The 17037-nt window shown below is 41.7% G+C and overlaps 2 protein-coding genes across 7 annotated transcripts in view; one reads left to right on the forward strand and one right to left on the reverse strand.

Moving 5' to 3' along the window:
* Positions 1 to 3211, forward strand: part of ANP32A (acidic nuclear phosphoprotein 32 family member A) — a 149353-nt gene extending 146142 nt beyond the window's left edge. For all 3 annotated transcript variants that reach the window (XM_068106739.2, XM_068106737.2, XM_078771976.1), the window contains exon 7: positions 1706 to 3211. In XM_068106739.2, the coding sequence (XP_067962840.1) occupies positions 1706 to 1806 (101 nt within the window). In that variant the 3' untranslated portion in view covers positions 1807 to 3211. The remainder of the gene's footprint in view (positions 1 to 1705) is intronic.
* Positions 3212 to 9008: 5797 nt separating this feature from the next.
* Positions 9009 to 17037, reverse strand: part of CORO2B (coronin 2B) — a 110955-nt gene continuing 102926 nt past the window's right edge. For all 4 annotated transcript variants that reach the window (XM_068106733.2, XM_068106730.2, XM_068106731.2 and 1 more), the window contains one exon: positions 9009 to 16380. In XM_068106733.2, coding sequence (XP_067962834.1) covers positions 16216 to 16380 — 165 coding nt within the window. In that variant the 3' untranslated portion in view covers positions 9009 to 16215. The remainder of the gene's footprint in view (positions 16381 to 17037) is intronic.

Raw genomic sequence — 17037 nt, forward strand, 5'->3', positions numbered from 1 at the left:
TGTTTTTCACAGGCGTATTTGCTGTTTTTCGCAGGAGTATTTGCTGTTTTTCGCAGGCGTATTTGCTGTTTTTCGCAGGCGTATTTGCTGTTTTTCGCAGGCGTATTTGCTGTTTTTCGCAGGCGTATTTGCTGTTTTTCGCAGGCGTATTTGCTGTTTTTCACAGGCGTATTTGCTGTTTTCCGCAGGCGTATTTGCTGTTTTTCACAGGCGTATTTGCTGTTTTCCGCAGGCGTATTTGCTGTTTTTCGCAGGCGTATTTGCTGTTTTTCGCAGGCGTATTTGCTGTTTTTCGCAGGCGTATTTGCTGTTTTCCGCAGGCGTATTTGCTGTTTTTCGCAGGCGTATTTGCTGTTTTTCTGACCTGCTTTAACATTTGCGGCGCTATGCTTTGCGTGTTCGTGTTTTTTGCGTTTTTTCACAGGATTTTTGCTTTTCCGCGGTTCAAAAAAAAATACCAGACATATTTAAATAGAAATAAACCTCTTCCGGAGGTGGTCTAACCTGGAGAAACCTCTTCTTCTTCGTCCTTCAATGAACATCGGCATTTTTATAGATGGTATGCATCATAGTCGGAGGCAAACTTAATAACCTGGCAACATCAACGGCACGCTCACCAGCATCCATTCGAGGAATAACATCTAATTTCTTAGCTTAGCTCTTTCACGAGCCTCGATTCAGTATACAAAAAAAATAAAAATAATAATATCCTGAGCTTCTCCAAAAACTAATTAATTCTTCCTTATCCCAAGGGCAATCATCCCACCAACTTTCATCCAAATCCGTTCAGAACTTTTCCAGATATCTTGTTCACAAACACACGAGCACACACACACGGACGGACACGATCGAATGCATTACTCCTTGGCGGGAGTAATAACACTTTTACAACAGCTCTTAGCCAATCTACAGGAAGTCCTGTAAGCTCTGTGAAAACTCGAGAATAAACGTTATGGCTTTTCAAACGACGTATTTGCAAAAGGAAGTAAAAAAGGGTATGAATGGAGATTGACTGTTTGGACCTTGCTGCAGTCAATCTCCATTTTGATTCTCACAAATCAAAATGGAGATTGACTGCAGCAAGGTCCAAACACATTTTAATCCGCCATGCTATCACCAGTGGTGCAAGACCTATTGGTCCAAACTCCGTCTTGCAGCAAGATAATGACCCAGACACTAAGCTGGAGAATAATGAAAACTTATTTGGAAAAGAAATAGGGAGCTGTAGTCCTTCAATGCACATAATGACCCGATCAAAGTCCAGATCTTAGTATCAGAGTAGTTTGGTGTGTAAAATGTGTTTGCACAAAAACGGTGTGGATGGGGAAGGGGTGGGGCTTTGGGCTGCAAATGTAAACACCTTTCACTGTAAATGACTACTTCCTTATTTGCAATCGGCATTGCCGTGTTTTGCACGCCCAGCAAGCGAGGGATCCAGCTTATCATGGCGTTCGGATTGCTCAGACAGTTTCAGGAAAGGTCAGGATTCCAAAAGTAAACCAGGTCAAAGATCTTGATTTCCTCCTCGGATCATCGGTTATCTTTGCATTGAAACCGAGACTTTGGTTTGTTAATGCGCCACGCCGTCGTTTGGTGGTCTCATTTGCGATCATCGGTGCAGCTTTGAAACTCGTCTCGGTTGACGTGCACACACGTGTCATAACTGTCCTTACAACTCTCCTTCACTCTGCCACTCTTGTTGCAGAAGAAGATGCCGAGGGAGCACGTGGCCAGAAACGAAAGCGTGATGCAGAAGACGTGGGCGACGGGGACGGTGACGGCGACGGAGAAGACGACGACGAATGAAAATGCCTTTTCCTCTCCCTCCCAATCCACACCACTCTTGACTTCCTATTTTCTGACACACTCCCTTTTCTTTCGTTTTACTACGTCTGCTCCCTATCTGGACAGCTCTACTCCAGACTCATCTGGAGATTTAAATGCTCTCTATTTCATCCCAAATAATGTTACGATGTCAAACCACATGGCAGGATGTGGAGGGCAATTTTATTACTTGGGATAGTTTGGGCTGGTGGGAAGGGGTGTGTGTGTGTGTGTGTGTGTGTGTGTGTGTGTGTGTGTGTGTGCGTGAGCGTGTGTGTGAGCGTGTGCGTGTTGGGGAAGGAGAGGGTAATGACGAAAGTTGTACCGATGGATTAGCCTCAAATCATGTGAAAAATCGGCCTCTTCCCTTATTTTAGCCATTTTCAGTTGTTCTCCTTTTTCTACTTTCTGCCCTCGACTTCAAAAGTGTATTTTTAAAGAAGATGTAAATTAAAGTCGCTGTTTTAGCGCCACCAGTGTATCCACCAGGCTGTCATACTGACATCAACAGACGTTTCTTCCGGTTGGTTTAAATCGCCCAGCTGTTTTTATTTGTCATCCCTTTTGCCTTACATATATTTTATTTTATTATTATTAATCCTTTTGTTGTTGGTGTTGTTGTTGTTGTTCAGGTTTTGGTAGTAGGCCAGTTGTGCTGCCTGTTTTGATCCAGTAGAATAAAAACAAAACTTTCCCCGATGACTTCTCACATTTCACCCCCAATCCCACACGACTTTCCCCGGCTTTCTCCCCCCCACCCCAGTCCTGACTCTGCGGATGGTGTTTTGTATATAGCCAGACACTGTCACGACCAAAGTCGATTTTCTTCAAAGTTTTGTTCTTTTTTTTGGAGAGGTTTTTTGTTGTTGTTGTTGTTGTTGTTTTGCAATGTGTTTCTATTTTCGTTAAATTTCCCCTTGCCGACCTTTTATTCGCTTTATTCCTTTGCCCTTACCCCCTTTCAAACCGTCTATCCTCCAACTAATCTTGGACGTCTCGATGAAATACAAACTAGGTTGTTTAATCGGTGTCGTCGCTTGCAGTTGTTAGGCCGAGGAAGGCTCGCCTGCCTTGCTGGGATTTTTACTTTCTTTCAAACACTTTGGATCACATTGAGCTCCTGGCTTATGGAAGTCCTGGCGACCTGTGCCGAGACTCCATTTTCCCTTTTTCGAGGACAATTCTGCATTTTCTTTGTGCTGTGAATCGAATACCCCCAACCACCTCCCTCCTTCCCCACCTGACCTCAACATATTCCCACCTTAGCTATTGCACCGCGTGTTTTCATGCAATGACCCCATGTTATATTTTCCCTCTCCCTTGGAAATAGTTTTCACTTTCCACTGTCATACTAATTTCAATAAATTTTATATAAGAATGGAGCCAACCACTTTTGTCGTGCCTCTTTAACACGGTGATGAGCAGTCGTTGTGTGACCATTACCAAAAGTGTCAGAAAGATAATTTGCCTTTTGCCTGCCTGGAACATCTCCAAGGCTGACGTGCTCAGGTGAGTGGTGGCAATGGATCCAAGGACAGTACTCTTCTTGGGAGAGATTGGAGAGGTGTTGGCTTCTCCCCTCTGGATGGAGGTACTAAAATGAACAAAACAACCATATCACATATGAACGAGCAGGAAATATCCGCAACAACGTTGATGTCCACAAAGTTCATATTTTTCAATCGTCATTCGTTGAGGCTTTCAATCGAGTTTATTCTCTTTCCGACACAAATCTCTGGATTTCTTCCTCCCCACCACCCCCGCTCCCCTTATTTGCTGTCTCTCCACTCTGAAAATGCTTTACCTTTTCACGCAACTACACTATCCATCCTCAATCTTCACATTATAATTCCTGATTCGTCCATCAGAATGCCATTCCATCTTTAAGCTTGGCTTGTTGGACAAATCCCGTTTGCTTTTCTTGAGCCTTTTACCTTTGTCAGACAGCTCCACGTGCAAACTACTTCCCCATGACCAGAGCACACCTGCCTGTCCCCATGTAAGTATCTGTTTAATTATTTTAAACACACACCCACATGTACAGTATGTACACACGAGGGTATTTCAAAACCCAATTGACTATGTAAGCACTCCATAACTTGACATCAACCTTCATCTCAGGCAGTAAGTCCAACTTGCGTTTTGTGATTTTCTGCACTTGCAGGATCAAGAGGGCAGTTCACGGCACTAATCGATGTGTTCATGGTGTTCATGTCTGTCTCTCGCATCGTCGAACAGAAAACTTGTTTGATGTTTGTGTCCGTTTCCAACATTGTGGCTCATTTTATTTATTTTTAGCCACCCTACGTTTAATCATTTGAAAACGATCATTTTATCATTTAAAAAATTTTTTTTTATTTTTTTTAAAATACATTTTATTACATTTTTTTACATTACATTTATTACATTACATATTATTACATTTTATTACATATTTTACATTTTTATTATATTTTTACATCATACATTTTATTATTTTATTTAAATTTTATCATTTTATCAAAACAATCATTTTAAAAGTTTAAAACGATCATTCATTCATTCATTCTACGTTTAAATTAGAAGACAGATGGTTGCCTGAATGAGGCTTGCAGGTGACATTTATGACCAAACATGGAAAATTGAGAATTTCGCATAAACCGCCGCTTTATTTAGCGGTTTTGCAGACCTTTCTTTTTATTGTGGATAAAAAAACTGGTGTCGCAAATTATTCATTCTGATGTGGACACTTTATTATGATCTAGAGAGCTCATAGAACACCTTACCCCCTGCAGTGTTAAAGTACAGTATATACTTCAATGTAAATAAAATAATGATTTTAACGATTGTTTAAAAATATTCCGGAGGTTTAGCGCTATTGAAGCAGTCTTGCACATTATCCTAACAGAGTACCCGTCATTCGGGCGATCTTGTTCCGGAGCATGCAACACGTTCTTCTGATACGTACCTTTATTTAGACGGTGTATAGGCAACTGACAGCTGCCTCAATCACTCCCGAAAATATAATAAAAATAACCCAAGTTACGTGCATGAAGCAAAAACATGTCTTCTGCTTATTGAAAATGCCTCATTGCACTGGAAAACGTGTGGTTAGGGTATTGCACTGACTTACTATCATTGCCTTACTATCATTGCACTGACTAAAAGGTATTTTAAAGAGCACACAGTATTTTAAACCAATTTCAATGGTTGCTGGAAGACGGGGCAGCATGTAGAATCATACCAACATAATCATTAGACTTTAAACAAACCAAAAAAAAACAAACCTATTTTGGGGGGCCACTCCTTCCCCCTTCGGACTCCGCCCGTAGACCTCCTTTGATCCCGATTTTTATAATGCTGTGAACAAACATTGGTACATCACGGGTGATGAAGGTTGTGATCACGTTTCATCAAAACTGTGTAGTTTTGGAAACATGAACTGATTTCATTATGGGTTCTCGAGGTCAAAGTTCAGAGGTCCCTCGGTAAAAATTCCATGAGCCTATTTTGTAAGGAATTTAAAGATAAATCCTGGAAGAATGGCTCTCTGCTGTGGAGCAAATCATGACTCCAGTATCGCTCTGAAAAGCGATTTCTCAATTGTGCAGGTGAAAAGAAAAGTGAACTCTCAGTACTTTAGGCCAAGTAAAAAAATTAAAATGTTTCTCGTCCGGACTTTTTTGAAAAAGGAGGAGGGAGGCCCTTACTATTTACTATACACAAAGAATTAAGTTAAGCACCCCCCCGTTTTTTTACAACCTCGCACATTACAAGGTTGTTGTCGTCAAAACAGTGTAATATACCCATGATATTGCTATATTTTCTGGAGAAGTGATATTATGGTCACATAAAAACATAACAATCATGCCGTTTTCAATATTTTATTCTGAATAATTTAAGGTGAAATTTTTTGGGAATTTTAGGCATATTTTCACCTCAATTTAAGTATGGAGCTATAGGTCCATCACGGACAGTGTGGATGACGTTTATGTTTTCTAACGTACAGTCATTGTTCTGAGAAGACCTCTAGCGATCTTTGCGTCAATAACGTGTGTAGGACCCACGTGATCGGATGGAGCAAGGTGCTGTGACAACCATCCCCTGGCCTGCGTACAGTCCTGACCTGAACCCCCTCGAGCACGTTTGGGACATGTTGGGACGACAAATTGCGAAGATGGTCCCTCCAATAGCCAATCTGGATGAATTGGAACGTGCATTACATCGGGAATGGAACAACCTGCCACAGCAACGCATACGACGGCTTACAAGGTCTATGAGACGTAGGGTTGAGTCAGTGATCCGATCACGTGGGTCCTACACACGTTATTGACGCAAAGATCGCTAGAGGTCTTCTCAGAACAATGACTGTACGTTAGAAAACATAAATGTCATCCACACTGTCCGTGATGGACCTATAGCTCCATACTTAAATTGAGGTGAAAATATGCCTAAAATTCCCAAAAAATTTCACCTTAAATTATTCAGAATAAAATATTGAAAACGGCATGATTGTTATGTTTTTATGTGACCATAATATCACTTCCCCAGAAAATATAGCAATATCATGGGTATATTACACTGTTTTGACGACAACAAACTTGTAATGTGCGAGGTTGTAAAAAAACGGGGGGGTGCTTAACTTAATTCTTTGTGTATATTTTAATTTTTTTTGCTATTTTTTTCCAAGATGGCTGCCATGAATTGAATGACCACTGTGGCTGACTTAAAGACTCTATAGTTTGTCCAATGTAATGTGAAACATGCCAGTGTTGATTGTTACCGAAAGGCCTGTAATTTCAGGCCTACTTTATATAGTAGGCCTAATCTAGGCCTACTTTATTAACTACAACAGGGCCTAGATACCGAGCTTCTCACTCAGAGACCCGCGTTGTACTCCCACCTCCCACCATTAAACCTACATCATAGGGTTGGACTATGGCCTGACTGTATTCACACTTCAGAATACACGAAACTACAACTAGTACTAGGCCATCCAAGTATAGCGTTACAGCTACATATGGATTTTTTAATGCACCAAGTATTTAAAAACAAGGACACTAGAAAATGTATGTCTTGATATGGCTTAAATATTTACGCTATATCACGACGCCAACTTACTTTCGTTGTTTGGTATCCATCACCAATGTCATCTCCATCGTCAAATTCTCCACTGGCAAATTTAGCGAATTGATCGTTGAACGTTCGCTTCTCATCTACAACTGATCTCGCGAACCAAGACTTCAAAACTTTTGTCGACGAACGTATGCTTACACACACAAATATCGTCATATTCCCTACTCAAATTTGTACCATTAAAAGTATGAAATGCAAGCTTTTTACACGTATTAATTGCACTTGCCCAGTGCACAACCGCTGCGAGAATTGACCGTCTTTAGCACAAAGTGTCTGCGTTAAGCCAGGCATGTATTAACCAGGAAGTTCCGTTAAGAGGGCGGGATCCATAATAGTTCAGATCATCAATGCACAAGATACGATCAGCAAACGCCAGGAAACGGCAAGTTTTAGAACGAGTTTCTTCGCAAAACGATTTTTTTTTAAACGAGTATATATTAAAAAAAATAGTATTAAATAGTAAATAAAAGTAGGCGGCGACTAAAACGGAAGCGGGCGGGGACGAGAAACATTTTTTTTTTTTAACTTGGCCTTATAAGAACAAAACTATGTTGATAGCACACAAAGGTGATGTACTTTCATTCTAACAGGAGCCTAATAACACAGCTTGATCTGCGTGTGTTTAAAGCAGTTTTATTCACAGTCATAAAACAGAAAAGCTCACAGTTATAACTACATTATTGCTCTGAAATCGGATTTAGGGCAAATATTTTAAGATTATCTGTCTCACACACACACACACACATATATATATACTGTATATATATATATATATATATATATATATATAGATATATATATATATATATAGATATATATAGATATATATATATATATAGATATATATATATATAGTGCCTTCAGAAAGTATTCAACCCCTTGACTTTTTTCACATTTTGTGTTGCAGCCTGAATTTAAATTTTTAATCGGTGAAAAAAAAAAAAATCTCAATGTAATGCATTTTAAATTCAGGCTGTAACACAACAAAATGTGAAAAAGACAAGGGGATGAATACATTCTGAAGGCAATGTGTATATTGTCAGTGAAATACCAATAAACGAAGAATAAAAGTTTTAAAAGTTAACTGTGGAAGACAAATAAACGGCCTGATGTAACACTTCATCAAAAGCATTGACAATGTTACGCTGGAAACGTCAGGGTGTTTATTTCCCTCTTATTGTGAACATTTAAAGATTTTATTTGACTTTTACTCTATATTTACAGTGTGTGTGTGTATATATATATATATATATATATATATATATATATATATATATATATATATATATATATATATAAATTCTTTGCACATTTTTATCATAGACTACCATCGGGCATTTATGGCAGGAAGGTTAAATGCATTTGGTCACCCTGTATGATTATTTCCCAAAGGCACAAGGGAACCAAGCCATGTAATCCCCACTCAATAGTACAATACTACATATTATAGTACACACAAACATCGCATTCCATGCTAGTGAGCACCTGTAGGTTTCCCGAGATCAGTGCAGCTTCGTGGTAATTCGTGGTAGTGGCAGCCAAGTGAAGGACATCCAGGGAGACCGTGAGGAGCCACACTGCGTTCACCTCCTCCAGGGTAGATCATTAAGTGCGTTGCTTAGTCGTAATTGAACTCTTATATCAAGCTTGCTAACTGTATACAAACCCACTTGGAAATATTCCACAAATGTTGCAAAAGAAATGACCGAACGAGATGCATCACGCATTTTATTTCTTGCTTTTTGACCCAATTACTTGCGATATATATATATATATACCCGTTGTGAGGGTCCTTCGCTATGGCTCGTATTTCTGTGATTGCGCTTCTTCAACAGTGGCCTCGTTTTGGGCCTTGCGGTATTACGGTATTACCAAAATTACAACCTCACTAAACGTGTGGAAATGATGTTTTGTGGAATCTGATTTACAATGATTATAATCAGTCTCTGTTTTATTTAATGGTTGAAGTAGCCAAATAAATATCCTCAAATGGTCATCACACCATGGTCACAATGATTATATTCGCTTATAGTAAGCACTCAGGTATTATATATTTTTATTATACACACACACACACACACACACACACACACACACACACACACACACACACACACACACACACACACACACACACACACTTGTATTTGTATTTGTACTCCATCTGTACCCTGGTTGAACGTCAAATCCGTATCATGAAAAACACAAAATAGAGGAAAAATGGTCCTGTTGCTCACCTGGCTGGTTGCCAAAAAGTGGAATGATGGATGGATCAGGGTAAACTAAGAGCTCGATTTATGAAACACATTTAACATCAGGTGGTATTAACATGATGTTCACTTTTTGTGTAACTCCCTGCTGTCTATGAGCCTTTTTTTTTTTTTGAGATATTTCTCACATCCTATTTGATAAATTGCAGTGCAACTCCATGGTGTTTGTAATTCATATTTTTCGAAATATTGCCCACATTCGGTATTTTGACATTACTGGAGGCCATATTGTGTTTGGCATCAGCCTATTTTATCAAACATTCCCACAAGTAGTTGATCAAGTTTCACATTGATCGGTTAAGTGTTGAGAGAAGATTGCTTTAAGGTTTTCCTGTAATCCGAAATGGTGGTGAAACTAGATTGAAATTCAAGTACTTTTGGGACCGTTAAACCTTACGATGACCTACTTATATGTGGAGGTTGTATGCCATGAACCTACAGGTTGTATGCCATGAACAAACTTGAGTTCCACCACACCAAAGATCATTTTAGCCAAGTTTGGTCACAATCCCATGTCAGCAGTTTCGGAGGAAGAAGTTGCAAGTGTTTACGGACGGATGACATGCCATCCCTTAAGCTCTCCTGAACTTTGTTCCAGGTGAGCTAATGATAACCTTTACCACCTAATGTGGATGGAGGTTATGTTTTCACCTCTGTCTGTCTGTCTGAGCAGGAAATCTCAAAGTTATGCATGGAATCGGATGAAATTTGGTGGACAGGTTGTGTGTGACAAAGGCAAATTGATTCGATTTTGGTGAAGATCCAGAACCTGAGAATTTTTTCATTGATTCTTCACCATGGAGATGGGGCCAAAAGCAACATACTGTACAGCACGATATCTCAAAAAGTCGTGGACGGATTATGACAACACTTTGTGGATGATTTGGGGTAGCTGACATGAACGAATTGATCAGACTTTAGTGTGTGACAAGGATGAATGGTCCGGATGCATATCCAGCCTGTCAGTGGGATACAAAATGTAAACTGTTAAGCCTGGTGGAGGTATGTGCCCGACCAAGTGCCGTTCCAATTATTACTCTTTTGAAAAGAAAAACTGATCCATGTTTAGTTTCCTTTAAGCTCGAGGTTTCATGGGAAAACGTGTTCGGATGTCATTTTGGAACCGAAAGTTCCACATCTTGTGTCCCGGCGAGCTAAAATGAACCTTTATTGCTGAAGTATTTTAGACACAAAGTCCCCAGTTACTCTTTGAGGTCTGCTATTTTCATTCCAAATCCCGACCTTTTAAATCTTGGAAATACTCAGTCGTCTTACTGTACGTTTGAAATTTGTTTCATCCTGAAATCTCAAGTCCATTTGGACGCAATGTATAAGGTGGACATACACTGGGCAACATGCTTCACAGAATGTCTCAATTCAAAGGCATGCCAATAATCATACAACAAATGGACCAGAGAGGGCAGCTGGTAATGGTGCGAGATCATTTTGGTCTGAGGTCTTGAAAGAGTGCAGGGAAAAGCAAGATGGTGCACACCTGGGGAGGCAATTCTATGGAGGAGGCAACAAGGAAATGAAGGGGTAGAGGTGTGTTGGAGGAGAGACAGTGTGCGAGTACAGAGAGCAGTTGGAGGTCTGGCATACCACCAACCTATCTGCATCAAGGAAGGAGGCCGCTTTGTGCCTCAACCTTGAGATGGAAGGTTCCTGTTGGTGAAGTGAGATTACAGCAGCACCAACCATACTCTATGTGACTGCAGAGGATTCCTTAAACAAATTATACACCGGATTGGTCTGTTTCACCTTCCCTTCTGAACCCACAGTGTGGTGGCATTGCAAAGCAATTGTGCTTTAGTGATGAAAGTACCAAATTTGGCAGATATGTTGAATATTATATTGTGAATACTTACAAGTCTGGAGACACTTTAAATTGTATTTGTGTGTATATGTACATTGTTTAAAAAAAATACACGTACTTCAACTTTCACTTACTCTTTTTGTTCTCAACAAGAAAAAACAACTCTGACAACACATAGGAATTATTGAACAATGATCTACGATGGTGATGAACAGCTGTCTTGGAGGGGAAAATGAGATTGAAGAGAATGTGGAAATTAGTTCCACAAGTGGGGGGGGGGGGGGGGGGGGAAGGAACAAATGAGTGGAGGTGAGCAGTGAACCTGGATTTAGGTAGTTTCACCAGAAGGGGGTTGATGGTGGAATGTGTGCGCCTTGCAGGAACCGTGGGGGAGGGAGGTGGGAGAGGAGGAGAGAGGACCAAAGCAGAGGGTACAAGACATTAAATGATGCGGTTGAAGACAGAGAGACCACCGACTTGTCTGCGATGGTGAAGTGACAGGCCCATTGACTCAGCTTCATCGTCGGAGATTCCAATAATCTTGAAGGCCTTGGTTTCCATAGTGTCAAGCTGAGCAAGATGTGAGGCAGGGGAGCCAGCCCAGAGGGGAGAGCAGTACTCCATCAAGATGAAGCCTTGTAGGTAGATAGGAGTTCAGGTGTGCCAAAGTATGACGGTATGATGCTGGATGCCCAGTCGGCGACTGGCTTTGAAGGCCAACTTTGAAATATGGTTTGCCGAAGAACGATCATAGTTGATAGTGAGAACCAGGGATTTGAATGACTGAACTTCCTCAAGAGGATTGGTAAAATAAATGGGAGAGTTTGTCAGATGATCCTTTCAGAGAGAGATAGTGTGAGTGTGAGATTTGTCAGGATTGAAAGACATAGTCCAAGTGTTTGACCATCTTGTGATTTTTTTTCAAGGTCTAAAGAGAGGGAAGAGGCTGTAGTCTGCCTGAATGAAGGATGAGGGATGTCATGGCAGAGGGTGGAGTCGTCGGCAAATAGATAAAAAGGATTTTCCAGAAAGTCAGAGAGATCATTGATGAAGGTGAGGAATAGGACTGGGCCCAGAACACTGCTTTGGGGCACTCCAGCCATGACAGAGGCAGAGGAGATGAAAGGGTTCTGTTGAGTGTCACACGTTGGCTACGATAACATGGGAAGTCAGTAATCCATTTGTGGAGTTGTCCTTGGATTCTATAGGCAGAGAGTTTGGAGAGAAAGTCAGGATGCCAGACTGTATCAAAAGCACGAGATAGGTCAAAAGAGACGGCCCTGATCTCATGTCTGATATTGAGGGCCTCCATCCATTGTTGGGCAAGTATAAGCAGCATGTGCAAGGTGGAATGACCTGGTCTGAAACCAAATTGGTGATCTGAGATGAGGTTGTTGGAGAAAAGGAATGATTTCATATCAACTGCGATGGTGAATTCCATGACCTTGCTGATGATTAGAAGTAAGCTGATAGGTCTGAGGTTGAGGGGATCAGTTTTTGCACCTTTTTATGTAATGCAGCGATGGCCGATTTCCATGCAGATGGAAGATGACCTCGGGCAATGACAAGGTGAAAAGGGCAGAGAGAGGATGGGAAAGAGCAGCAGAGCAAGTTTTAGGATGCATTAGCTGATGCGGTCCGGTCCAGTAGCAGAATCAGAATTGAGGGTTGCAGGGAAGTCCATGAGCAGCAGTTGTGGACTGGGGAGGATCGGTACAGAGAGTGAGGAGTTGCGGACACAAAATTTTGAAGCACCACAAAATTGAGGCATTCAACCTTCTCCTGAACGGAGTCGGCTGTGGTGCCATTTGAAGAGATGGAAGGGAAGCATAAACCAGATACAGACTTAAGGCATCACCAGGTTTTAGAGGATGAAGAGAAGTTTGAAAGTTCAATATTGAGGTTGGACATATGTTGTTTTTTGCCTCCCCTGAAAGTGCGCAGACTTGTTACCAGAAACCTTTATCTATTATGCATATGATTGGAAGAAGGCTGACCATATTGTATGATTAATGGAGGAGATTTACCTTGGCATCATCCTTGTGAATTGTGGCGGTTTTCAATTTTCCAAGATGAATTCTTGTGAAGGACTCTCAAAAGAGTATAGAGGAGAAGACTCCAACTACACAGGACGAAAGGACCAATGCACCGATGTTACCTGGACCACTTGGTGATATGGAATCGACATTGGTTCGAAACCTTTCCACTTTTGTGAGAACTCAATCTAGGGTGGATTTTAAGAGAATGAAGGGTAAGTAAAGGGAGGGATGGAGGATGCTGACATCTGTTACATTGATGGGACAGATGGGGATCATGTTCTTGAAAATGACAAAACACTAACACCGCATTTTCAATGTGGTGAGGTCTTAGAGATCCAATCTTACATGGACCCGAGTTGAGCTTTCGCTCATCCAAGGACAGACACTGGTTGCGAGTCTTGTAGAAAGACTAGATTACCTTCTGTGGGATTGTCTGCTCAGGTGGAGAACGTAAGTTCCTTGCTCGCCATTGCTTCATTGCACACACACTTGGTGTTGTATCCAATATGATCCAAAGTTCTTGTTATCGCAATGTTACCCCAACCCCAAAGCCAGGGATAAAGTTCCACAGTGAAAACACTGGTCGTCATCAGACAACGGGAAACATTTATGTTCATATTTGAAATATCTTTAACCTTTAGTCTGGTTAGTTAGTTTGTCTGGTTAATACGAGTAAAGTCAGATATAATATCAGAGTAAGTTTCAATGGAGTAGTAAAACGTGCACTTCCTATAAGACTTATGAACCACTATTTACACCTGTTGTGTACAACAATGCCTGCATACCCCCTCACTGGGTACACACCCACACAAGGTCGACCTAATGGACTAGGCTACTATGTGGATACAAATGTCCTTACCCCATTCATTGGTTGAGGGACTGAAAAGTCGTTTTTAACCAGTTGGTGTGCCTTTGACATGTGACTGTATATGACACTATAGGGATGGTGTATATACTCTGGTCGACTTCATCACGTGACAAAAAAAAAAAAAAGTCAGATGGATGAAAGTTGGACAGTGTAGGCCCACCTTCCGTCATCTAGTCTTGTGTGCCATGTGCCTTTTATCGATCGCCTGACAAATGTATCACCGGACAGTACCACCGTATATGGCGGACCGCCACCCCAAGGTTTTCAAACTTGGTAATTGTCCCCCAGATCCTTTGATTGATCCATTTGCTTTACATATTGTTGTGAACTTCTGGCCTCCTCACTTGTGCACAAGCTATCATCCCTCCACTCCCAATTTTGTTTTTTTTCCCACAATAGCAATACAACTAGAGATGCTTAGATGTGATCGTCTCGGACTCTAGGTCGAGATTTATACATTTTATACGAATGTTTCCTCCAGGAAATATCATGCTTGATGAAATCTCTTTGCTCAAATGTTATGGTTTTAACTTAAAACATCAGTACAGTGGACGCTAGACCAGCAAATGCTTTTAAAATCCCAAATAACCGAAACACCAAGAACCTCAAACCATACCTGTGTGCCAAGCTGCAGCACACCACGTGACTCGCAGGTGGTTTGTGATGACTTTTGTAAATATGTACAAAAATAACTTTTTTGTGTGAGAAGGACGGTCTGTTCCTGTAAGGTACAAGTTTGTGGGAGGAGTTACGATGAGATGATTCTTCGATGAGCCAACACACGCAAATGTACAGCTTGGAGAGAGGCGATGAAGCATGTTTGGTCTCCACCAAACCCCACAGGGTGTTTATGAGTGTGGAGCTGAAGCACGACCATCATTGGTCAAACAACATGGAGCAGGAGCACGACCAACATTGGTCAAACAAGTTGGAGCAGGGCACGACCAACATTGGTCAAACAAGTTGGAGCAGGAGCACGACCAACATTGGTCAAACAAGTTGGAGCAGGAGCATGGCCAACATTGGTTGAATGACTTGGAGCAAGAGCATGACAAACATTGGTCAAATGACCAGGAGCAGGAGCACGGCCATCATTGGTCAAATGACCAGGAGCAGGAGCACGGCCATCATTCGTCGAATGACCTAGAGCAGGAGCATGACCAACATTGGTCAAACAACTTGGAGCAGGAGCACGACCAACATTTGTTGAATGACCCAGAGCAGGAGCATGGCCAACATTGGTCGAATGACGGAGCAGCAGCACGACCAACATTTGTTGAATGACCCAGAGCAGGAGCATGGCCAACATTGGTCGAATGACTTGGAGCAGCAGCACGACCAACATTTGTTGAATGACCCAGAGCAGGAGCATGGCCGACATTGGTCGAATGAGTTGGAGCAGGATCACGACCAACATTGGTCGAATGAGTTGGAGCAGGAGCATGGCCAACATTGGTCGAATGAGTTGGAGCAGGATCACGACCAACATTGGTCGAATGAGTTGGAGCAGGATCACGACCAACATTGGTCGAATGAGTTGGAGCAGGATCACGACCAACATTGGTCGAATGAGTTGGAGCAGGAGCACGACCAACATTGGTCGAATGAGTTGGAGCAGCATCACGACCAACATTGGTCGAATGACCTGGAGCAGGAGCATGGCCAACATTGGTCGAATGAGTTGGAGCAGGAGCACGACCAACATTGGTCGATTGACCCCAGTGCGGCAGTTCCATCGTCTATGGCTTTGTGTGTGCAAGGACGATATGTAAATGGTTATACATTAAAGTGAGGTCTTTGGCATTTCAAAAACCATTGTCATTGCAGTTGCAGATCTACACACCTGTCTGGATATAATTCATGGCTTTGATTCGAAGTCTCAGCAGGAAGTGTTGATAAGGTCAGGGATAGAAAACATTGCATTCCATGCCAGGTACTTGGTTTTCAGACCGTTTGCTTGTGATTTGTCACAATGTTTGGAGGATGGAGAAGTTGCACGATGGGATGAGAAAATTCAGGGTCCAACATACGCAATGTTGCTTGAGTAATAAAAATAATAGCAATGGAAAGCTCGATGAGCCTCTTGCTTTGTGAGCCCTGGTTTTCCGAGTTTCAAACTTCATGTCCGTTCCGCCTTGTCGAGGAGGATTACGAGAGTAAAGGATGGTGAATGTGAGCTGGGGGAGAACAGTGTTTGTTACTGCTTGATGACGTGTCTCAATTTGGTTGACGAGGTTCAAATGAAGTGATGAAGTTGTCGATGCTGGGTGACATTTTTCTTGTTCACGCATAAGTGGAGTCATTCCTGCCTGGAGACGAGACGGGTTTGTGAGTGTTGCGTTGGTTCTGCAGTTCCAACTCGCATTGTTGAAGCTGCAGGTCTCGATGGGCAAGCTGCTCACGAAGCTGACGGATCTCATCCCTCTGACAGGTAACCATTCGCCGCAGCTAGGAGGATGAGGAGGAGGAGTCAATGTGACAGGTGACATTCTCAATCACTCCGGACAAAAGCAGAGTTTGACTTCACTGTGTTCCGATAGATGACAACAACGTTTTTGTGCAAAACCTGATACATCGGCACACGCATGGAGAAATTAACTTATTTATTTAATTATGAGGTGGCCATTTGATTGACACCAATAACTCCTCAAGCACCAATTGGTTTGCACCATGACCTGCGTTCGAGTCGGGTTTCCATGTTGGGATTCCTCCAAAGTTAATACCGTAGTCCCATAAAGATCACGTGTGATCATATATTACGTTGTAACGAACGGCACTTTTGATGGACAACCAGACTTTGACAGCTCGATACAGTAAACAACCAAATGTAAAATAGTTTGAATAGTAAAAGAAATGATAGAAATCAATTTGCTCAATTCTGAAGGAGCTCCAACCAACCGTATTATTCCCAATTATGTGATTGAAAAACATGATTATGGCAAAATGGGAACTGCAGCTTGAATGAATGAATGATGTCGAGTCTCCTCGGGCAATGATGGCATTGCCTTTCTACAGACTTGGCATTTAATATGGAATATTTTTTTTGTGTGGGTGAACTTACTTTTCAAGATGTCTTAGAACCAAAAGTTCATTGGAGTTATGTTG

This window comes from Myxine glutinosa, chromosome 2 (assembly GCF_964187855.1).
Source record: "Myxine glutinosa chromosome 2, kmMyxGlut1.1, whole genome shotgun sequence".
Taxonomy (NCBI): domain Eukaryota; kingdom Metazoa; phylum Chordata; class Myxini; order Myxiniformes; family Myxinidae; genus Myxine; species Myxine glutinosa.